General features: G+C 40.4%; 1 protein-coding gene across 3 annotated transcripts in view; it reads left to right on the top strand.

Moving 5' to 3' along the window:
• The window catches only part of si:ch73-22o12.1 (nectin-2), a 240,253-nt gene that overhangs the window by 89,141 nt on the left and 125,663 nt on the right, over nucleotides 1-25,449 (top strand). For 2 of the 3 annotated variants that reach the window (XM_034174437.1, XM_034174434.1), the window contains exons 2-6: nucleotides 16,780-16,889; nucleotides 18,902-19,157; nucleotides 20,868-21,161; nucleotides 21,330-21,447; nucleotides 22,083-22,231. In XM_034174437.1, the coding sequence (XP_034030328.1) occupies nucleotides 16,780-16,889; nucleotides 18,902-19,157; nucleotides 20,868-21,161; nucleotides 21,330-21,447; nucleotides 22,083-22,231 (927 nt within the window). The remainder of the gene's footprint in view (nucleotides 1-16,779; nucleotides 16,890-18,901; nucleotides 19,158-20,867; nucleotides 21,162-21,329; nucleotides 21,448-22,082; nucleotides 22,232-25,449) is intronic. The other variant, XM_034174435.1, reaches the window with a different exon arrangement.

Raw genomic sequence — 25,449 nt, 5'->3', positions numbered from 1 at the left:
TTTTTTTTTTTTTTTTTTTCTCATTAATGCTTAGAAATTGGATTTCATTGCTTATCATTCATTTTGGGATGTAGGTTATTTGCTGTGCATCACACTGTTTTATTTTTCATGTCACACAATCTTTGGAGCCAGACTGCCTTTTAAAATTTAAGTTTTTTACTTTTGCGCAAATGGTGGCATCTCATAAAACCTCACTCTGTATAGATTTTACATCTTTGCACAGAGCGTAACTATTCGTTTAAGTTCATATCCGTCACATTTTTTGCTAATTCACGTATAATATCAACTTTTGGAACCCTCTAAAGTTATAAGTCTGCATCACAAGCACAATACATAAGATAAGCCAGAGAAAAATTGACACTGTCCAAATACTTTCTCAACTGCATACTTGTATGTTTCTCAAAAATGTAGCCGCTTTTGTTTTTCTTCAGATGAGCACTTGACTTTCCATGGTTCTTTAATTCAAGAATACTTTGAAAGTGAGCTGCAGCTTGGTTCAAGATGTGCATGTAGACACAGATTATACAAAAATCAGAGATTGTCTGACACGGTTTTTGTTTTTTGCCACACTTACTGCCAGACTCCATAAAGCAGTACAAGACCTCAGCATGCATAATGGGGGAACTGATCATGATATTTCAGAGAGTGACCTTGTCACTTTGTGGAGAATCTTTCCCCCAGTGCCAGAACTTTACATTTTAGTCTCTTACACTCACTGCAACACTGTATCTGTAGTAACCCTGTGGTAAAATACGACATTACATGCGCAGCTATAATAACATCCAGCACAATTACAATAAGGAGCAGTGGCATATGGGGCTGAAATGAAAATTACAGACAGAAAAGAACTGGCTGAATGGGTGGAGAGTTGTACGAAAGCGCAGAACATGCCAAGGGGATGAAAAGGATTTATTCCAAAATGAAAAGACAGGGCATGGCTGTGACACAGGGGTGGGGGGTGTAGAGTGAGAAAGCGAGAGTGATGGAGGTAAGATGATGATGTGGAGGGCCATAGCAGACAAAGCAGAGTCAGGAGCCGCAGGGGAGCTGAGTGTCTGTCAGACATCCAGCCAGTAAGTTATTCAGTGAGTTGGAGAGGTGGCAGTGTAGAGGCAACAGTTACATTTGGCTCATGAGAGCCGTGTCCTTGCTTTGCGCCGTAAACTTCAGCTTACAAAAACAAGAATTGACCCTCATACGCAGTGGCAGGCAGCTGAGAATATGCAGTGTTGTAAAAGTACACTCATGCCTCATCGTCTTGGTCATTTCTCTTTTTGATTTTTGTTTCATACACTCCGGCTTTATACAGTTACTATATTTTATAATATGTCAGGGTAAATCTTTGATTGCTGTCTGACCTTCCTTCTGTGCGTCTCGCTCTCCTGGGTCAGCTACAGTGTAGATGTTGGTGTTTATCAATAATGAAGAGATGAGAGGAGGAGGAGAGCAGCACACTGCTTTCTTCCTTACCAGGGGATGAATTATTCACCCAGTTGAGAAGAGTGTCTCTCCGTGTGTTTCTGTGACTGCCTGTCTAAATCGAGTTTGCTTTACCTCCAGTCGTACATGTGGAAATGTTTTACCTCATCATTACCAAACTTAGTTTTGACAACTTTGTTGTTTATTTTCACCTGTTCTACTTGTTCCACAGCCCCTCCCAGCCCAGCATGGAATCTACTAAATTATGTAGCATATTTGTTGGATTACAGTATACTGTGTCAAGTCTGAATAAACAGCAGTGTGTGTGATGGTAAATTTGATTCTGACAAGCGTGAATCTCATTTCAGGCCCCTCAAACAGTTTACCAGACGCAAGATATTCTGATTGCGGCATTTACATAAATAAGAATAGAAGAGGGAGGACGGGAAACTGAGAGCAATCAACAAAGAGCTTCATGCATGGGTTGTTGTATACACAATTTCATGTCGGAACCCCTGCAGTTAAATGGCTGGGGGATCCCTTTGTGAATTCTTTTGCATTACCAGTTTCCTCTCAACTCTGAGTCGTGCACACTGTATGGAATCGAGGCAAGATGAAGGTCGTAGTCCAGCTTTCGATAGAGTGCATCTTGGCCTTTGGCTGCAGTCGGGATATAATTAAATTTTCCTGCTGGATCTTTCTTAAATTTTTATTTTTAAGATGCTAAGCTACTACAGTTAATTAAATTGGCAAATGCTCCCCTTCTACCCCCCCCCCCCCCCCCAAAAAAAATTGCCTGTATCCTTGAGCATGCGTCTTATGAGCATGCATGTACAACTAAATGTGCTTCAGTGTTCAGATGTGATTACACTCGAATTCACTAAACTTGTACATTCATTTGCCAATTTCTCTTCCAGATGTTTATTTCTCCTTGATGCTTTGAAGCCTGTCCTTGTCTCCTGGTGTCCTTCACTTGTATCCTCCTTTTCCACCCACGTCTGCCACATTTCAGGCATCCCAGTTTCTGTCCTCAATTTCTGACTTTTTTTTTTTTTTAAATCTGTGCTCAGTTGTCAGTTACCAAATATTTAGTCATTTCACTGAATAAAGTGAGATAGTGCTGCCTCCCGTTTGCACTTCTCTTCTTCTGCTCTTGCTTTTTGCATCACCAAGGTTTTTTAACCTCCCTTGCTTGCAACTCTGCTGTAATGGCAAACCCTTTTCTACAGTTGCTTGTCTTTGTTAAATTTCTAAGTCAATAGAACATTTGTAGTTTTTTTTTTTTTTTTGACTGCTGCTCTGACATGATGGCCTTGAAGACTTTGAAGTACGCTCTATTATCAAACCAAGGTGCTCTTGACTCAATTGCTCTCACTGGTGAAGCATATTGCATGAATTGATCACAATAGGATGTCATTGGAGAAGTCCATAATGCACCACAGTTACTTCTAAATGTAGCTTTCCCATGTGCTATTGATTGGCTCCTCATAGGAGGACAGCAAAAAGGTCAATGAGAAAACGAGACATCTTGAGTCTTCATTTCCTAGTTTTATTCTTGGCTTGTAAGACTTGCTCATCTGTCAGAACTAAGCTGCATTTATGCTCTGCTTCCTGCAGCAGTTTAGTTGCATGTGTGTGTGCTTTAACATACACGTGCATGTTGTCTGTGTAGGGCTGTGAAAACTCATCATGGGGAGGGGGGTGGGGTGTTAGTGATTTATCCTTTAATGGTGAACATCACTGAGTTTTTAAATTGCTTATCGCAAAGCGTTCTCTTTTTTTACGACATCGTGCAAGTTTTATAAGTCCGGACACTGATCTGTGTGTTACAGATACAAATCAGGAAAAATCAATCAATCAATCAATCAATTTTTTTATATAGCGCCAAATCACAACAAACAGTTGCCCCAAGGCACTTTATATTGTAAGGCAAGGCCATACAATAATTATGTAAAACCCCAACGGTCAAAACGACCCCCTGTGAGCAAGCACTTGGCTACAGTGGGAAGGAAAAACTCCCTTTTAACAGGAAGAAACCTCCAGCAGAACCAGGCTCAGGGAGGGGCAGTCTTCTGCTGGGACTGGTTGGGGCTGAGGGAGAGAACCAGGAAAAAGACATGCTGTGGAGGGGAGCAGAGATCGATCACTAATGATTAAATGCAGAGTGGTGCATACAGAGCAAAAAGAGAAAGAAACAGTGCATCATGGGAACCCCCCAGCAGTCTACGTCTATAGCAGCATAACCAAGGGATGGTTCAGGGTCACCTGATCCAGCCCTAACTATAAGCTTTAGCAAAAAGGAAAGTTTTAAGCCTAATCTTAAAAGTAGAGAGGGTGTCTGTCTCCCTGATCCGAACTGGGAGCTGGTTCCACAGGAGAGGAGCCCGAAAGCTGAAGGCTCTGCCTCCCATTCTACTCTTACAAACCCTAGGAACCACAAGCAAGCCTGCAGTCTGAGAGATTGGCGATTGGCCTATAATTAGCTAAGATAGCTGGGTCAAGTGATGGCTTTTTAAGTAATGGTTTAATTACTGCCACCTTAAAAGCCTGTGGTACATAGCCAACTAACAAAGACAGATTGATCATATTTAAGATCGAAGCATTAAATAATGGTAGGGCTTCCTTGAGCAGCCTGGTAGGAATGGGGTCTAATAAACATGTTGATGGTTTGGATGAAGTAATTAATGAAAATAACTCAGACAGAACAATCGGAGAGAAAGAGTCTAACCAAATACCGGCATCACTGAAAGCAGCCAAAGATAACGATACGTCTTTGGGATGGTTATGAGTAATTTTTTCTCTAATAGTTAAAATTTTGTTAGCAAAGAAAGTCATGAAGTCATTACTAGTTAAAGTTAATGGAATATTCAGCTCAATAGAGCTCTGACTCTTTGTCAGCCTGGCTACAGTGCTGAAAAGAAACCTGGGGTTGTTCTTATTTTCTTCCATTAGTGATGAGTAGAAAGATGTCCTAGCTTTACGGAGGGCTTTTTTTATAGAGCAACAGACTCTTTTTCCAGGCTAAGTGAAGATCTTCTAAATTAGTGAGACGCCATTTCCTCTCCAACTTACGGGTTATCTGCTTTAAGCTACGAGTTTGTGAGTTATACCACGGAGTCAGACACTTCTGATTTAAAGCTCTCTTTTTCAGAGGAGCTACAGCATCCAAAGTTGTCTTCAATGAGGATGTAAAACTATTGACGAGATACTCTATCTCCCTTACAGAGTTTAGGTAGCTACTCTGCACTGTGTTGGTATATGGCATTAGAGAACATAAAGAAGGAATCATATCCTTAAACCTAGTTACAGCGCTTTCTGAAAGACTTCTAGTGTAATGAAACTTATTCCCCACTGCTGGGTAGTCCATCAGAGTAAATGTAAATGTTATTAAGAAATGATCAGACAGAAGGGAGTTTTCAGGGAATACTGTTAAGTCTTCAATTTCCATACCATAAGTCAGAACAAGATCTAAGATATGATTAAAGTGGTGGGTGGACTCATTTACTTTTTGAGCAAAAAGGAAAGTTTTAAGCCTAGTCTTAAAAGTAGAGAGGGTGTCTGTCTCCCTGATCTGAATTGGGAGCTGGTTCCACAGGAGAGGAGCCTGAAAAATGCCACTCAAAGCGTAGCTGTTATGACAGATGTCGTAAAGCAGGACTGGTTGGTTGGTGCGGCGACGCTGTGTGACCTCCTGTGCGACGCTTAAGCTAAACTTAGCATGTTTTAGCAACTTTTAGAGCTCTGTTTTTAAAAGAAGAATTGTGCAGCATGTCTGTGTCACGGACCGACGTCGCACAGAGAGAAGATGGCGAGAGACTGTTTGATAAAAGGACAAGAATCTGTGGAATTGTTGCTGGCTTCATCAACACACCTGAAAGATAAAAGAAACGGGAAAAGTGAACTGTGCTCTCTCAGGAAAACACGGTTAGAATTTTTCTCTCTCTGGAAAATAAATATTCTGCTGTTCAAACAGGATTTTAGACAAGATTGTGACTTTTTTCATTAATCTAGACTTTCTTTCATTGTAAAAGACATTGTGGCTTTGAATGGATTTATGCTGCATGAATTTACACAAGAATATAAGGAACTTTTTACTATAAGGTATGTTATTGACATTTTTCCAAATATTCTACAAGCTTTAGCTGTGATTTTTGAAATGCTGTAACAGTCTTTTCAGTCTTCATAAATCTCATGTAGTTTAATTGTTCTGAGTTAATGCATCATTTGGTTTACAGTTAAAAGGAAAATCATTCCAGGTCCTACTTCCATATCATATTCTGTTATTTCAACATCATCATTGACAGGTCAAATAAAAGGTTGAATATTATATGATCATTTAAATATCCACTAATTTTGAGATTTGTTCTTCCAGGAGATGCTGAAAAAGTATCATTAGATAAAAATTTAATTCTGGGGCCCCACAGGGCCCTAGACTCGGCTCCTGTGAGCTGTACCCCACCCCACCCCCAGACCCCCTGCAAATTTTCCTCAGATTTCACAATTTTCATTTCACAGCCCTGCTGTGTGAAGGTTAGAACATTAAGTTTCTGTATGTTCCATATTCCAGTTGATGATGGCAATTGGTACCAGGAATGATTTAGACTCTGTGAGCAGTCACAGTGCATTTGGCCCTGGATTGGACACCGATTTCTTAAAACTGCGCATTCACCTGCTAAACAGGATGAAAAAATGGTCAAATATACGTGGATACGCTTTGACCTGTGTCTTCTTCTGTGGTTTTGGCCCTCTTCTTCTGTGGTTTTGAAGCTTTACTGCCAGCAGAGTTCAGCGGGATGAATAAAATCTAACAATGCAGGTATGTACTTAATAAAAAAAAAAAGCCTAAAAGAATTTTTCGCCGGGCTGGCATAAGGTAGTGTACAATTGTGGAGGCATGGTGTACAGTAGCGCTGTGTTACGTAGGCTAGGGCAGTCACAATTATTACAATATTCGCCAGTCGCGATTATTTTTCATATTCACGAATATTTTTCATAATCGCGATTACTGTGAATTACTTATTTTATCCACAAAGTTGCATAAAACGACTCAGAATCTGACGTCATCGTGCTGCAGCAGCCACACGCAGCCTCGCTGCCTCACTCACTCACTCTGTTTCCCTCTCGTCTTGGTCGGATGGTTAGTGAGGCTCGGATAATAACATGGAGCGTAAGGAGGTTCTGGTTCCAAAGCCACGTACCACGGCACCGCTGTGGATGCATTTCGGTTTTAAGTAGGGCTGCCATGACTAGCCGACTAGTCACGACTACGTTGACGATTGAAATCGTTAACAACTAATTTAGTAGTTAACGAGTCATTTATTTTATTTAAGTCTGTTTTTCCTCTCAATTCATAGTTTTAGGCAGCCGTCCTGCCGTCATTTGGACGTTCAAATTTTGAATAAGACGGCCTATTAAAACAGTGGCTGTCTTATTCAAAGCCGTTTAAAATGGGTAGTTTACCGAAGGAGCTGTGTGTATGTGCGTGCGCACGCGCGGAGTCATCTCGCTACAGACTGCGAGGGAGGGAGTGAGATTCCTGAACAGAGGCACTTAAGACTGCGAGCACGGAGCAGAGAGAGAGGATTTTAACCCGAGTGAACATGTAAAAAACAAACGAACAAAAAAAAAAAACCTTGGGGCTGCCTTTACTCTCTTTACTTTCTCTACACATGTGGTTCTGATGGCACCAACCTGTTCACACCATGTGCGTGTCATATACTGAATTTATGAGATCATGACTTGAAATAAATGGTCAAATATCCTTAAAACATCCCTTAAAAAAATGAGAATATATAAATGAACTGAGCAAAAATTACACACCCGCAGATTAAAAAAAACAAAACCCTGCCGTGGAGAAGCTGTGCAGAGGCGCAGATCACAAAAAGCTGAACTTTAACAGCTGTTTATTTTCCAAAGGTATATATTTGTTCAGTCTTGAGCTTAATGTAGTGTTTATGCACAAAACGTGACTGATGAGGGAAAAAAAGGATGACTTCATCACACTAAAATGAACGGGAGTCAGAATAAAAATACAAGCTGCTGATTTCTATTTTTCAAAGTTATTAAGCTGCAGCTATATGTTTTAATTATTTCAAAGTGAGTTGCCTCTTATTGTATTCTGATTTATTTATACAAAAAAACATGGGGAGTCTAATCAGCCTGCATTGTTCTGTTAAATTTATATCAGTTTTCCTGAACATGTCCAGGTGTTTTTTTTCCTTCTTTATGAGTTTGGAGTTTGCTCCACAAAGTTTTAAAACACAATAAAATGTTCACACTGTTCTTTATAGCCGTTCTATAATTTCAGAAATTCAACAGAAACAACCACTAATCATAAAAAGTTGGGACTGTATGTAAAATGAAGATAAAAATAAAATTGTTGCACTATTCCCAGTTTCTCCACTCACAGAAGCCAAATGTTTCTTCCAGAGTTGTGTAATCATACTATGATAGTAGAATATAAAGAAGGGGAAAAAAAAAAATAAAAAATAGACGATATAATCGTCAATTGCAATTATTTGCCTGACAATCATCTCCAGAAATTCCTAATCATGACAGCCCTAACGTAGGCTTGTATACAGTAGTGGAGTGTTGCATAGACCTGCGTAGAATGTCTGTGAAAAAAATTAAACGTTTAATTTTGTGGGTCCATTTCGCAGACGCCTTTGTGTCTCTCAGCGTATTGCCACATAGTGCTGCATAAGATCAGCGTAGTTGGTACGCTGCATTACGGTGAGAGTTATTAAGGGTTCTTTCTCACTGGGCGTGACTGTTGGAGAGCAGTTGGAGACGCAAATTCATGACCAAACGCATGAACGAGCGACTGACATCTCACTGATGTGGCCACTCGCAACTGAAGATGAATGACACATTTGCACACTCTTATTATCCATGTGAATAGACTGAACCCAGTAATGACAAGAAAAAATTAAAAGAAATATAATGAACTATTAATGAAAGCATGTTATATTTCTGCCCAGTTGACATTGAGCTGCTTTCTCAGGTCTGCAGCAGTAAGACCGTATAACAGAGGAGACTGTGATGTGCGTTCATTTTTCAATGAGAATGACACTGACAATTTACTTAATTGAAAGATTTTACACATCTTCTATTAAAATAGGAAACCCTGGCTCTGATGGCATCTTAAAAAGTTAACATTTTGTAAGGTTATTAATTCCGTTCTGGAATGTCACACAGATCAGTATTCACGTTTACCTGTTTAAAACCAGGCAACTCTGCATTTAAGTAATCCCTCTCTTGCTTTCTGTTTTTCCTCCTCGTTAATGATGAAATGACATCTAGTTTGTCCTGTCGTGGTGCACAGTTGTCGTGGTACACAGCCACAGGATGCCCCCCCGCCCCCCCCCCCGTCAACCTCTTATTTAACGTAATGGTATGTCCAGTTTGTCCTTGCTGCTGACTGCCGACATGTGAAGACAGTTTTATTGGTGCGTTATCAGTTTATCTTCTGTTTGCATCCAGAAGGTCTGCACACCCACATTCACTGGTTGTCCATTCAGTCCATCACGGCCCGAAATCCACCGGAGGCCAACAGATTAGATTTTTTTTTTTTTCCTACCAGACAAACTACTAATTAAACCAGTTCAAATCCGTTGAATCAATACATCACTGTGTGACTATTGCTGCGCCTCTCTGACTGCAAACTTTCAAAATGACATCTTTATCATGCGACTAACAGTGTATGTTGGTGATGTTGTCACAGGTATGATGCACAAGAGATGGGTTTGTTCTACATGTATCTTAGTTGTGACCTTGAAATAATCCCCAGAGTCCCACAGCATAGATCTCATTATTCTTAGAAAATGGAATTTGACTACACTTGGAAAACAACTTATCATGCATTGTGCGGTGCCAGTTGCATCATTTGAGGAATCTCCAAGTGTAGCCTAAATGATTTCAACTGATTTCATGAGTGTAAATTGTATGAAGGCAGTGGTTGACACACACTTGTAGTAATTTACATTATTGTGGCAATGTTGAATGTTTCGAATAGCTGTTTATTGACCAGACAAACTACTAATTAAACCAGTTCAAATCCGTTGAATCAATACATCAGTCTGTGACTGCCTCTCTGACTGCAAACTTTCAAAATTATGTCTTTATCATGTGACTGCTAACAGTGCACGCTGGTGAGATTGTCACATGTACGATGCAGAAGAGATGAGAAATGCCGTGAAGTCGTCATCATTTGCTTTTTACGATGTGTTGGTCACACATTAATTTATTTTAGGGTGGGGGGTTAATGAATTTAAATAAAACAATAATTACATTTTGGGTGGATGTTCCAGCACGCAGATGTTGTAGTCTCACTCCAGTTAGTTGTGGATCTATTGTGTTGGAGGACAGACCCCAAACAGATTTTTCACTGTGCTAGTACATGGACTACCCATGGAGTTTCCATGTTCTCCCCGTCTTTGTGTGCGTTCCCTCCAGGTGTTCTGGCTTCCTCCCACATTCAAAGACGTGCAGATTAAGTGCATTGGAAACTTTAAATTAAATTGTCCGTACGTGTGTGTGTGTGCGAGTGGAATGTTTGTCTATATGTGACCTTGTGACAGACTGGTGTCCTGTCCAGGGTGTACCCCCCCTCAAGCACTATGACTGCTGGGATAGACTCCAGCCCCACTGTGACCCTGAATTGGAGTAAGCGGTTGACAAGTGAGTGAGTACTTGGACTACACAGTGCAAAATCATCAGCTTGGTGATGACAGAATATATTCAGTAATTGTGTGTGCCATTGTCACCAAAGGAAATACAATCAGAGCCCCACAAACATGCACCAGAAATATGATTGAGAAGCTTCTTTTTTTTTTTTTTAATCTTAGGCTGCACAGCTATTGTTCTTCAAATTATACCTTGAACTTTAAAATTAGCCTGATCTGACAAATCAAGTTTACATTTGGAAGAGGTTCCTGAGTAAAATGGTAAATGGACTGCATTTATATAGCGCTTTTCCATCTGCATCAGACACTCAAAACACTTTTACAATAATGTCTCGCATTCACCCTGATGTGAGGGTACTGCCATACAAGGTACTCACTACACACTGGGAGCAACTAGGGGATTAAGGATCTTGCCCAAGGGTCCTTAGTATTTTCCCGGTCAGGCTGGGACCATCGCCTCCCCCTGGGTTTGTTCTGCGTGTAGTTTAGTTGTGACCTTGAAATAATCCCCAGAGTCCCACAGCATAGATCTCATTATTCTTAGAAAACGGAATATGACGACACTTGCAAAACAACTTAATGTCATGCATTGTGCAGTGCCAGTTACATCAGTGTACACAGCTAAATGATTTCAACTGATTTCACGAGTGTGAATTGTATGAAGGCAGTGGTTGACACACATTTGTAGTAATTTACAATAATGTGGCAATGTTAAATATGTTTCAAATAGCTGGTGATTAACCACAGACTGCAGAAGAATATTTATATATACTTACTGTACTTCCAAATGGGCCAGTCTTTACAGCACTACAACAGCGTAATTGTATTGTAGTAGCCTCTCTTGGGTGCAAACTTGATGTTATCAAGTTTGAAGGCTCTGTTGGAATTTATTGTGCTGTGTGTGTGTGACAAAGATTTGAGGAAAGCAAGTTGGTGCACAGCGCACAGGCAGAGACTGATTCCATCAGGACAATATAGTGACTTTCCCCACTGGAGTCTATAGTGTCTGAATCAAAGCTGCTATTCTTCAGGAGTTGAGAGGCAGGGCAAAACAACAACAAGAAAATAATGGAGAAATTCTGACCTAAGAACAGTGAAAGCCCAGAACTTCTTAAGGGCCTTTCACACTGCACGCATTCAGTGCAGCTAAAATTACCAGAGCAAGAATTTTAGCTGAGGAAGCTTCTGCGATTTGAAGCGAAACGTCCTCGCGTCAAGCAACCCAGTCCAGTCGAAGATTTAAGCTTCTCTACAATGCCTGTGACCTTCGATCCCTCAGGCAGCACTGCATTAAAAACCGACATTGTGTAAAGGATCTTACCACGTGGGCTCAGGAACACTTCAGAAAACCATTGTCATTTAACAGTTTGTCGCTACATCTACAAGTTTAAGTTAAAACTCTACCATGCAATGTGAAAGCCATACATTAACAACATCCAGAAACGCTGCCGCCTTCTCTGGGCCCGAGCTCATTTGAAATGGACAGACACAAAGTGGAAAAGTGTGCTGTGGTCTGATGAGTCCACATTTCAAATGATTTTTGGAAATCATGGACGTCGTGTTCTCCAGACAAAACAGGAAAAAGATCATCCAGATTGTTACCAGAGCAAAGTTCAAAAGCCAGCATCTGTGATGATATGAGGGTGTGTTAGTGCCTATGGCATGGGCAACTTACACATCTGTGATGGCACCATCAATGCTGAAAGGTACATCCAGGTTTTGGAGCAACACATGCTGCCTTCCAAGCAAGGTCTTTTTCTGGGACGTCCCTGCTTATTTCAGCAAGACAATGCCAAGCCACATTCTGCACGTGTTACAACAGCGTGGCTTCATAGTAAAAGAGTACAGGTACTAGAATGGCCTGCCTGCAGTACAGACCTGTCGCCCATTGAAAATGTGTGGCGCATTATGAAGCGCAAAATACGACAACGGAGACCCCGGACTGTTGAACACTTGAAGTCGTACATCAAGCAAGAATAGGAAAGAATTCCACCTACAAAACTTCAACAATTAGTGTCCTCAGTTCCCAAACGCTTATTGAGTGTTGTTAGAAGGAAAGGTGATGTAACACAGTGGTAAACATACCACTGTCCCAGCTTTTTTGAAACGTGTTGCAGGCATCCATTTCAAAATGAGCAAATATTTGCATGAAAGCAAAGTTTATCAGTTTGAACATTAAATATCTTGTCTTTGTGGTGTATTCAATTGAATATAGGTTGAAGAGGATTTGTAAATCATTGTATTCTGCTTTTATTTACATTTTACACAACGTCCCAACTTCATTGGAATTGGGGTTGTATATTGTCATTATTTCGTGACATATATTTTGCCAAATCAATCAAAGAGCGAAAGAGGGTGAGAGAGAGACTTGCTCATATTTGATTGGTGCACTTCATGCGTAAAAGCTGGTTGGATTTGCGTGTAAATCTGTCAATCAGTGCAAGAACTGTGTGCGCAACGTAAATCCCCGTGTGATTGTTCCACCGGCAGCAGCCTGAATCATCCTCATCTGCATCTTGTCCAGCAAAATGTTTTGTGACAGGCCTACGTACACTAAACCTCCAGTGTTGTTGTGGTCCTGTGTGGCTCTGCTGGTCCTCTCCCCTCGCTTATCTGTATCAACCTGTCATTGTATTTTACCTTCTCCTAATGCACCTTTCTTTCTCACCTGCTTCCTTGCTCTATTCTAAGCAGCTTTTTGCGGGGGGGGGGGGGCTTTTTTCTGTTCATTTATAATTTACCCTGCCTCCCCATCTTCAGATTCTCCTCTTCTCACGCCTCGTCTTTCACTCCCTCCTTCATTTTCTATTTCTGGCACTGTATTTCTTCACACCCTTTCATCCCCACTCCTCTCACTTCCCCCTTCTCTTCACCATTCTCATACTCCATCACTTTGGCATTCCCCGGCTGTATCTCATCTCCTTATCCTTCCATCCTCCTACCACCCCCTCTTCCAAGTTGATGTATTTTCCTCTTCAGACAAATGCTGGAGAAATATGCAAATGTCAGTATGCCCAAGTAGTGGGTCAAGGAGGACTGTGTTAGTGTCAGGACGGTCGCAGCTAGGGATGGGTATTGATAAGATTTTATCTATTGATGCCATTATCGATTCTGCTTATTAATCTGATTCCTTATCGATTCCCTTATTGATACCTCTTGTGAATTTTGTACTAAAAGTAGGATTTACAGGTTTTTTATGTATTTCATTGAGTCTTAAAGTAAATAAATATGAAATTGGTCACTGTATCCTTGATCTCTGGACATAAATAAAAATAAACAAAACTGTGTTTCGCTTTGAAGTTATTAATTCCAGCTGGACTCTATCATTCTAACTTGACTTGGCAGAGAGCCGCGCAAAGTTTGGAGCTGTTGTGTACAGAATGGAGGACGATTCTCGTTTCTTTCTCACAACAATACAGGAGTCCCAGTTAGTAACTTTAATCAGCACAAAAGTAACTCACGATTTCACATATTCAAGGATGAAAGTAGTGAAAAACAAAAAAAGCTGAAACCCAAAATTACCCCCCAACACCACGTGCATGAAAATGTTTGAATTCTAGAAGCTCTGAAATGCAATCTGGGACTATTCCAGACAATGAACTGCAGTGAGTGCAGCATCCATTTTGGTGAGGGGAGAAAAAAAACCCAACTTTCCTTATTCAGATTCATTCCAGTAATATTCTGCTCTTACTAGGATGCAGCAGTTTTCTAGCTTGACAGATAATTCTGGAAGAAACCACTGAAGAAATTAACACATTGAAAATATGGTTTGGGCAAAACAACTGTCATTAAACTTAAATAAAACAGGGATGAAGTGGAGGTGTAAGAGTCACTAGGTGTTCACAGGAAACAGTTATTTATTTCTGTATGTATGTATTTATTTCTTTATGTATGTTCATTGTTAGTTGTTTTATATTTTCTGTTGTGTTTTTATTCAGGTTCTTTTTGTCTCTTTCTCTAAAATTGTATATAATCATTAGATTAGTTATTATTGCTATTATTGTGCTTGCTATTATTATTAATAAATAAACAAAAATAAATTTAAAAAGTTACAATTTGTAATACATTTGACTCTTTTACGACAACAAATACTTGACAGCTGCAACTGCTTAATGCTAATTTTAACATTGAAAATGCCATAGACATGCTAACGTGTTAGCATCGGTCCCGTTTTTAAGTTATAAAATACATCAACTGTTTCAGAAGACCATAACAGCTCGGTTTAACATAAAAAAGGTAAATAATACTTAACCATATGCTCTTTAGGGTTTTAGCGGGGGAAAGCGAAAGAAAAAAATTAATCAATGAAGCAATGATCGAAGCACTGCTTCGATCTACGAATCACTGCTTCGATAGGTTCAAGGTTCAAAGCAAAGCTGCGCTGCAGAAAAGTTTATTACAGACCTGCTGCAGGGTCTGTAATCAATGTAGAGAAATTATAATTTTCATGACAAACACCCCCAAAACAACGGCCACTCTGAAAGACCGATAAGGGAATCGTTAAGTAAAAAGGTTATTGATGTCGGTGGATCGAATCATTTCTTAACGATACCCGAAAGGATCCGGTTCTCGATACCCATCCCTAGTCGCAGCACTATCTCAGTGTATGTTTATACCTCACACAGGTGCTAAAATACTAATGATGGGCCGCAGCATCAAGCATAGCAACATCTGATTTCAAGATGTTGAAATGGTGTTGCTTGTGTACATGCATTTTTTTTAATGTGTATTATTAGTGGTATATGTCACCTGCAGGCAGCAAAAGGTATTGTAAAAGAGGTGCAGTCACACAACGTTTCTGTTCTAGTTCTCCCTTCCAACCTGTTTTTTCCCCTCTGTTCCTTTTTTCAGTGTTGCCCTTGAATAGTCTTTTATTCACTAATTCCCTTAGTTCCCATCTCCCTCTGCCTCTTGTCCCCGTCTCTTCTGTTTAATGTGACCAATGCTCTGTAAATATTTATACTGACAACTCCAATTTCAAATGCAGCCTTGCCTCGGCATTTCCAAAAGTCTGTGTCTATGCACGTGTGCGCGCACACAGCTTCTGTAAGTCTGCTGTTCCAATGACAGTCTTCAGGGCTGGGGTTTAGGGACTGTCGACGAGGATGAAGCTGTGCAAGTGTCTGTGTCTTGTGTGCGATATTAATTTTCCTGAGGCTGAGGGTCTCCATAAGGCAACCCTGTCTCATCTGAGCACTGGCAGGAGTTGATCTCCTTCTTGCCTCTGAATGACAGACAACAGGCCTGACTTTGCTCTGTGTTCACATTGTGTGTGGACATGACGGTTGTGCAGTTTTTATACATGTGTATGCACACAAGTGTGAAGCAGCCTATATTGTGGCTACCTCTGGTAAATGAAGCTGACCTGGTCTGTATATCTCACTCACAACAAGTAATCATGGGTTCAGTAACCTCACACACCCTCTTTGCTTCCCCTGCTGCATCTTTTAATAACCACTGCTGTCCCCAAGCTCATCTGTAGTCAGACTAGTTGAGATGGATTGATGAGCATTTGCCATGTCCATTTGACAGATCATATCTACGACCTTTGCAGTGAAGTGTTGGTGAGGTGTACGTGTGTCTGTGCACAAGACAGCATAGGAAATAGTACTACTTCTTTTCAGTGCAATAAGGCTCTCTGCTTCTCCCATGAGCTGCTTTGTGGTTGTCCAGAGGTTCCTCTGGGGCTACAAAGGGGTTGTTTTGTGGTTGTAAATTGGGCTGGTCCTGGGAGAGCTGGTTTTATTCTAGGAACAGCTTGTTTTCCTCCATTTTTTTTTTTTGCACTCATTCCTCCCTATTCTCTGCCTCTGTTTTGATATCTTGGATCTCCTTAGAAGTGAAGGCATGGTGGTTATTGCTGGTCAAGAGAGACACTGCATTGCCCCCTTTTTCTGTCTCATCACCCAACCTGTGTGTTCAGTCTGTTTTCAAGCAGCCATTCCCCATCATATTAGTTTCAACATGACAGCACAAACTCGTTGAACTAGTTCCACAAGTGTTTGTCTTCAGGGAAAATTGTGTTTCGGTGATGCTGTTATTTGTGTAGCTTGCTGGTAAACACACTGAGCACATGCATTGTACACTTAACCTTGGGTTGCAGACATTTGAGTGAGTTTCATCAGGTAATCCACTCGTACTTGATATAGGTGCCATTTTGCTGACATACACTAATGCACACTTACAAGTAATTACATTTTCATGGAGATCTGGATTACACTCACACATGCATGCTGCCAGATTTTCATTCTGAAACCTCTTTCTGTCTTGTACGCACACAGCAAGAAACTGCATTTATTTAGACTCTTCGCTTTTACACAGGAATGTGTCTGCACAGCAAATGGCAGGCTGCAGAAAGCACAGCCCAAACGGATGATTTATGACCTGTGTGCTGTAGAGAACCAGCTTACCTCCCTTTCATAGTACATGTCCCTTTTTCTCAGCCACTCATCCACACGCATAGTCATGGAGAAATGCCAGACTCGTGGCCTACTTGCCCGAGTTCACTAATACAGTCCTCTGTTGTACCAGGCGCTTCCACACCATCCTCATTTGTCATTAGTCTTTTGTCCCAACACAAGTTCTGCTTTCATTTGTTTGTTCTTCTTCTTCTCTCCTAGTTTGGTAAGACCAGAAATGGATTATTAATATTTTTCTCTTTCTTGGCTTCTTCCAGCAGTGTCAGGACAACGGGTGAAGGTAGAGCCTGAAGTGGCATCTTATCCTGGCCAGACAGTGAACCTCCGCTGTGCTTTCAATGATCCTAGTGGTGTTGACCTTACTATGGTAAGATAAACACTGTCATGATGAAGTAGTGAAGTGATTCATAATCTTGTTCCAGAAGAACACCCAGAGCACTGCACAGGTCTCTCCTCCTGCAATACTCTAAGCTTTTTGTCTTAGTTGGTGTGTTTATCAAAATGGGTCAGGAGAGATTGTAAATGGTTTTCTGGGTTCACGGGACCAGTCGAGTAGTTTTACAGCAGTGCTTCCCAATCCTGGTCCTTGAGACTAAAAGTACTGCACATTTTCTGTTCGACCCTGAACTAATCAGAGCACGTCAGTTGTGCTCCATTGCAGAGTCAACTGTTGAGTCACTGAACACACCTGACTGAGCTGGCCAGAATTGGAAAACACTGTTCTAGAGAATGAAATTTTAATGACTGCATTATATTATAAAATGTCAGAACATACTGCTGTCAACAAACCAGTTTGTTAAAATTTGTTATTTTATTTGGTGTTCAGATATTGGCCATTAAATAAATCTATTCTGTTTAGTGTTTGACTGATTGTGTTTTAGTTGGAAAATATATTTGCAAATTTCCCCATTGTGGGCCTAAAAAGACTACCTTATTTTTCTGATGTGCATCAACTTAAACAATTAATCCGTTTTGCCCCACTGGCAACAATTGTTGGTGAAGTGTATGACTGTCATTTTCTACTCACAATAAAAAAATCTCAAAGGTACTCATGTAACTTTTTCCACTTATAAAAACAAATCTGGGCATAAGCTGGTTGACAAATCTAAATTTAAACTATTTTTCCATTGGACTTAGCCATAACACAATGTCTGTGACGTTACAATAAAAATCTTGATTGTAAATATGATTTGGACATTTATACTTGATGGACAAATCAAATGGCTTGTTACACAGCAGAAACAACCAAGAAGGTCTTGATATTTTCAAGGGGGAGTTGGGGAATGGTGGGGTGAGAAGGAGTACGAAAAGTGACTGAAAGTAAACTTGCATTTTCCTCCAAAGCTGACATAATTGGTGACCAAGGATTATAATTGCACTGATAGTAGAATGGCAAACTGGACGTGGAGGCTCCATTGTGTGAGGAGATATTGACATCACCATCAAGCATGCCACATGGAGATAGATATGTCTCCAGTCAAGATTTTTAACAAAATCCCAAGACATGCGCTACTACTACAGTGCAAGTAGTAGGATTCATTTGTGTAGTACTTTCTAGCCATTTATCATCAGAAGGGGTGGTGAATGTTAAGATGTCAGCCTTGATACCAGAGGATCCTCTGTTTAAAGTCCTGTCTTACTAAGAAAATATAAGGACCTTTGGACAAGGTCCTTAATCCCAAAGTTGCTCCCACTGTGGAGGTGAGCGTCGTATGTGTGTTTTATTTATTTCACGAATGATCTGGATGAAGTAATCCTTACTTCATGTAATGAAAATGAGGCCGCTTGCTGTTATGCTGTGTTCCTGAACTGGGAAGTGAGATTTACATCATTTGCATGTTCTATGAATTTGCACTTGATTAAACATCGCTGCCTTTAAGATAACTACTTTCTTCTTTCAACTCTGTCTTCAGTGTTATATACACCAGCTTTAATTATTTTTCAAAACTGCATTAGTTTTAAAACTGCTATAGTTGCATACGATTGGCCACAATATTTCTCAAAACTGCTAGTTGTATTCGAAGTAAGTCCTATATAGTTCCTGAGGCCAGTCTTATCCACTTATTGGTCTATTAACCAATAACTCTGGATTTTGAGTGGTATTGCTTCTCTAGCTTTTGTCCTTCAAGAAATGGGATAAAAAATATTTAAAATGTTACTTTTTTATTCTTAAATTGTTGATGCCATGCATGTCCACTTTGGATCTGTGACATCCATTTTTAAGGTTTTCAGCTGTAATTCCAACTTCAGGATGCTTTTTACTTCAACAAGGATGATAGATATTTGACTTTCTATATCACTAATTACATTGTTCAAATACTAGGCCAATCAGTAACTGTACAGATTAAGACTGCTGTTGTTGTGAATGTTCTACCACAGGTTACATGGATCTATGAACCAAAGGTTGGAGAAAGGATTAACATAGCCGTACTTCATCCCGACCACTTGAATAATCCCAACTACCCAGACTCACCTGTAAAGGGGAGGGTCAGCTTCATGAATTCCCCTCCAACATTGACAAGCCCATCCATCCAGATAACTGATGTGAGGATGACCGATGAGGGGAAGTACATCTGTGATTATGCCACCTATCCTACTGGAAATGAGCAGGGAATCACCTACTTGATCATGCTTGGTAGGTTTCTGGGTGTTGAACATTGTGTATAAATTTGCTTGGAAGTGTGTGCAAACATGTGTACTGTGTTGCTCTCTGTCTCCCAAAGGTAGTACGCCAGTTAAAAAGCATGTCCAGCTATGCTTAGCTGCTGTTATAAGTGCTATTGTCAGATCAGTTGTTCTTGTTAATGCAATGGAGCCATTGGTGTAACCTTGGCTCAACACCAGATGCCTGGCTCTGCTCTTTTCTCTGTCCAGTGCATTATGTCTCCTGCCTCCCCTTAGCTAGTATTATTGATCTGGCTGCTTATCACGCCTGCTGTTAGCTCCTGTCCTTCCTCCTCTCCTCTGATTCCACATTGTGATCAGAGGGCCTGTTGAGGAGACATTTGGGAGCCAGGTTGAGTGGGGAGGTGGCAGCTTGTGCAGTAATTCAGAATATGCACTGATACTAATAGTTGGGCAAATTGTTTCAGTAGTATGAAATGAAAGGAAATTGATTAAAAGAAGCAGAATGAGTGTGAAAATGGATTTAGGTTGTAGGTGTGTTGTGTTGGACTATTGCTAGGGCTGAAGGGATTTAGGTTGTAGGTGTGTTGTGTTGGACTATTGCTAGGGCTGTCACAATTATTACAATATTCGTCAATCGCAATTATTTTTCATATTTGCGATTATTTTTCATATAAGCATAAAACGACTCAGAATCTGACGTCATTGTGCTGCAGCCTCGCTCTCGTCTTAAGGCGAGACAATAACATGGAGGCTGACGGCCGATTAAAACAGTGCCGTCTTCTTCAAAAGCCGTCTGAAATGCGGAGCTGTCGGTGCCTGTGTGTGTGTGTGCGCGCGCGCGGAGTTAACAGGCTGCAGACTGCGAGGGAGGGGGTGGGTGAGGGAAATTCCTGAATGCAGGCACGTTCAGTGCGCAGCGAGCACGGAGCAGAGAGACCTGAGTGAACATGTTAACAAAAGGAAAACGTGAAGCTGCCTTTACTTCTCTCTGAACTTTCTCTAAAGGTGTGATTCTGCCGTTACCATCCTGTTCACACCATGTGCGCGTCGTATGCTGGATTTATGAGATCATGAGATGAAATAAATGGTCAATTATCTTTAAAAACATATTTAAAAAATGAGAATATATGAATGAACTGAGCCACAAAAAAAAAAACAATGTTCAGACGCACAGATCACAAAAATCAGGTGAGAACTCTGAACTTTAACAGCTGTTATTTTCCAGAGGTATTTATTTGTTCAATCTTGAGCTTAATGCAGTGTTTAAGCACAAAACGTGACTGATGAGGAGAAACAATTTCAGAAATGCAACAGAAACAACCACAAATCAGAAAAAGTTGGGACTGTATGTAAAATTAAGATAAAAATGTTGCACCATTCCCAGTTTCTCCACTCACAGAAGCCAAACTTACTTCCAGAGTTGTGTAATTATACTACAATAGTAGAATATAAAGAAGGGAAAAAAAAGAAGAAAAATTAGACAGTATATTCGTCAATCGCAATTATTTGTCTGACAGTCGTCTCCAGAAATTCCTAATCGTGACAGCCCTAACTATTGCCTGGAATTGTATGTCTGTATAGATTTTGAAGAGAGAAAATACCAGAATTTGCTTTTGGTGCACATTTTTCTTATTTCCATTTTACTGTATCCATTTCTGCATTATCTAATTCATCCCTGTCTCTTTGCCATCTGTTCTTGGTTCAATCTATCCATCAGCTAAGCCTCAGAACTCAGCCTCGATTGTAACGGTGCTTGCCGGTTCGAAGAAAGAAGTTGTAGCTCGCTGCACGTCTGTTGATGGCCGCCCTGCTGCCGTTATCACCTGGGTGACCACCGCCAATGGCAATGGAACATCTGTGTCTAAACTGGGCACGGATGACACAGTGACTGTGAGCAGCGAGTACCTCTTAGTTCCCACACCAGCAGACAACGGCAAAGACATCAGCTGTGTGGTGACCCACAGGACGCTGGACAAACCTGAGAGCTTCAAGCTGAAACTCGCAGTTCAGTGTAAGAACTGATCCATGCAAATACAAATCTGAACTCAGGCTGTGAATTCTTTTGCCATGTGTGCTTAAACATGGCAGTCATTTACTCACTTCATAATGATTCAACTCGATATACCCCCCCCCCCCCCACCCGTTTGCTCTCTCAACTACATATCTGTCTTTCCTGCAGATGCTCCCAAGGTGACAATAGAGGGATATGATGGTAATTGGTATGTGGGTCGCACAAATGTGGTACTCACTTGCCAGGCTACGGGCAATCCAATCCCTACCATTGTCCAGTGGAAGACGTGAGTATTAAGAAATCGGACATGCTCATCTTTTTCTTTCTCTTTCCAGATTCTTTTTTGCTATTTCTCCATTCAAGGTTTTTGTTCTTTTCCTTCATTCCCTGGTCCACAGTCCTAACAGAGTTGTAATCAGCACTCTCATTGTTACAACCCTGTGCTGATTGTAGAGATACCTACATAATTTTTCATAATGGACTGTGTGATTTGAGATTTCACCCTTGGACAGTGAGAAACGCAATATGACTTTCTCACTGCTTTTCTCTGCATCATCTTTTAACTCGAATGTGAGAAAATGTGAACACAGATTGAAACTTGAAAATGGGAGAGAGATGAAATTCTATGTCCCAGCTTAGTCATGCCGATTTTCCCATTCTTCCCCCATTATGTTTTTCTCTCCTCCCAATATGTGATAACGGACTGCCTTTTGAGAAATGGGGGGAAATGATTGGTTTTGGCACCGTTGATCAAGATTACTGGAATTTGATGTCACTGCACTACAACAGGTTTTTGTAAATGTACATGCACCAAAGTGCTCTCGTACCCAAAGTTCAACAAACTGTAGTCCTATTACCACCCCCCTTTTTGTTCCCTTGTTTTTTTCCTTCTTCCTCATGCTGATTCTCACATCCCTGCAGTCTGTCAGGAGAGATGCCTGATACAGTGTTGGTCTCAGACAACCAGTTGAAGGTGCTGAAGGTGGACGAGTCTGTCAATACAACTTTTATCTGCGAGGTTACGAATCGCATAGGGGTTGGCAAGGACCAGGTCACGGCTTTGGTAAGAGGTAAGTGACAGAACATACACAAACATGCACACAACATAGACATGGCTGTGACATGCCTGTAGGAATACTATGACATCAAAGGAGGACAGCTTTCAAACATATACAGTATTTTAACATTTCCAAAGTATTGCATTCTCTCACAACTTGCTCTGACACCACTTACAATTTTAACATAAGAAATTACATGTCTCTCACAAATACATGTCTGCTGCTCAAAGTAGGTTAAAACCACTGCAAGTTTAATGGCCTGACTTGCACACATATGTAAAGTGCATGCAGTGAATGTCTGCAGCTGAAAGCACACTTGGGTCTTAATCATTTAAACCTTGCCCCCAGTTTGTCTGGAAAATATTTATATCCTTTGGACTGATGACCTGGAACCAAGTGCACTTTCATCACACAGGCTACACTGTCTTGATGTACCATACTCTAGTCTTCCTCAGGGATGTACCGTGTTCTCACACATACACACACACACATTCTGTGCTGAGGAATGCCTTGGGTGTGTAGTTGAGGGCTAGTGGGTTCAGCTGCTCTGTCCACGGGGTCTTTATGCATGTATGTGAGTGAGTGAAGCTGTGTGTGCGCGCGCGCGCATGCACTTGCAGTCGAGTGTGCCTAAATCTTTTGGGTTGTCTAGAACTCTACTTGAAAGAGTCATGTTCTTCTGTCACCTGCTTTGTTCACTGATAACCTTCATCAACAGAAGCTGGTGTTCTCATCTTTAACATGTCATCTGTCTTTACTGTTGGTAATTAATTGCACTCTCCTTTTGCTTCTTGTGTGATCTCAGTAACAATAAATTAACTTTCTTTGTGTCGGTGGTAGTCAAGGTCTGGTTTCCCATTTTGTGCCTCAATTGCCATTTAAAACCATCCTCTATCTGATATTTTGCTTTGTTTTTCTTAAATGATAGTAAGTGCTCCATCTCCTAAAGACTTAAACACTGACAGCAAGTGCCTTCTCAGGAGCACCTTTCAGTTACCACAGGAGCAACAAAAGCAAAGAAATGAGCAGTATCTCATTAGTCAGTGCCTAGAAGATAAGCGCTTCATTTACTACTAATGATACCTTTTGACTTAAAGTAACATTGTTGACTTTAAAATAAGTGGATTTTAATATTGCCTTGGATTCCACTGTATATTGTATATTGAAGGATACATGCAGTTTATACTTTGAGTGTCTGCTGCTGCTGAAACAGTTACTCAAATAATCTTGCATTATTTATAGTGAAGCATGTTAAGTAGTTTTTAAGAATTGTTTGAAAGTTAAAATGATCTTAATCATTTAGCTAATTAGAATAAAATCGTATGTCTGCTTCTAGCATCTCAAATGAATGCAGTTTCCCCTTATGTCATCTTACTGTACAGTTGAATATTGTTGGGATGTTTGGACTAAAAAAAAAAATGGTACAGTGATCTCTTAAAAAAGGTCCCTTTTTTGCACTGTTCTGTGAGCATTATATACGAAATAATTAGTCATATCGTCCTTAAAAAATGCAAATATTTGTTACTATAAAAATAATGAATATTTGAGTGCAGTGGTAAGATGAAATGTTCCATTCAATGAGGCATTTTATCTTTCACCTCATGAAATATTCTTTCATTGCACAAATGAAAAAAACATTCATTATTTCTTATATAACGCCTAAAATAAAACCTTGTCATTTGATATTTTCTTAATTTATAAACAAGAGAAAAGGGACTTGCATTTTGGTGTGTGTCACTGGTCCTTTGAGGTCAAGATGTTCCAAACAGTCCGACATTAACTTAAATACTAATTCAGTGCTATCCAAAATCATTGCTTTGTATGCCTCGTGATTATGATGATACTTATCAGCTTTGGTAATATCAGCATCTTTCATGGCCTTAAAATAACAATGTAGTTTGTACCTGGTGCTGTGCATTGACTTCATGTAGAGACTGCTGTCTGTTTTCCTTAGTCCAGCAAAAAAATCGCGACAAATATGTCAAGCTCTTCTACGGTGTACTGGATTTGTTTTTTTTTTTTGTGTTGGAAGAATAAGCTCCATCAATGAGCTTGTTTTTAAATTGTCGTCTGTCACCAAACAAACCCTACCATGTTTGATTTTAAGCTAAGTGGTGTTGCTGCCAGTGTGAGCATGTGGTGGTCATGGCATACAATGGCACAAAACGTATAGAACCAAAATTTCATGCTAAATAGAACCAACATTGCTCGGCAAATGGTACAAATGATCCATATCACGTGACATACAAACCACCAATCAAATGACAAGGATCTTTTTAGGCGTTATATAATGTTGCTTACTTTACCACCATAGGGCTTTGGGTATGGTCCAGTGATTCTAACAAACCAAAATTAAGGTAGAGAACAGTCATTTACATTGTGGTGGGTTGAGTTACACCCTCTGACGATGTTCATTCGTTCGCCATGCATCATACAAAATACATCCCGTCTACTCCTCTGCTACCTGCCTGCACTTACTGACGGTTATTTTCTGCTGACATGAGGAATTTTTGTCCATTAAAGGGAGGGGAAGGACATCATTCTGATGTATGTTAAGAGCTACAATCCTCCGTTGATGTAATTTTCTAGATTGTCCTTTTTATTTCATTTTTCCTGTATTTACTGATTTCATTGTCTTCCAGCCTCCTTTTTTTTTCTTTCAAGTCACTCATGGAGCCACAGCATGCGTCACAACTTGTTGATGGCCATTCTCTTTATAGTAGTCTTACAGATGTGTGTTACACAAGGGATGGCACCATGTTTTGCAGTGTAGTACATAAAGAAAGCAGGTCGGATGCAAAGATTCTGGGAATACAGGGAAGAAGATGAAACTCAGTGTTTAGATTCAAAGAAAAGTTATGTGCAGTGAGATAAATCTGTGTTTTGCAATTCTCACATGCAGAGAGATGTATGGGACAAAGATGTAAGTGGTGAGGGAGAGGAGATGACTTGAACGCTCAAGGGAATCTTATGGCTGTGCATCCCCCCAAGTGTTGGTGTCCACTGTTGCATGACATAGCACGTGTCCCACCGTCATCAAGCCTCTCGGAATGGATCAGTCACCCTTTGCTGGCTCAGCTTCTGGCTGCTTCTGATTCCTCATCCTTCCACAATCCGTTCCACTCTTTTATCCTGTGTTTTCACTTCTCTCTGATTACCCATCCCACTTTTTTGTTCCTCTCTGTCCTTCTTCTGTATTTTGAGTTTCTTGTGTGTTTGTACTTCCCACA

Source organism: Thalassophryne amazonica, chromosome 7, assembly GCF_902500255.1.
Source record: "Thalassophryne amazonica chromosome 7, fThaAma1.1, whole genome shotgun sequence".
Lineage (NCBI taxonomy): Eukaryota > Metazoa > Chordata > Actinopteri > Batrachoidiformes > Batrachoididae > Thalassophryne > Thalassophryne amazonica.
Note: the sequence above shows the minus strand (reverse complement) of the source record. Positions and strands in the feature narration are given on the sequence as shown.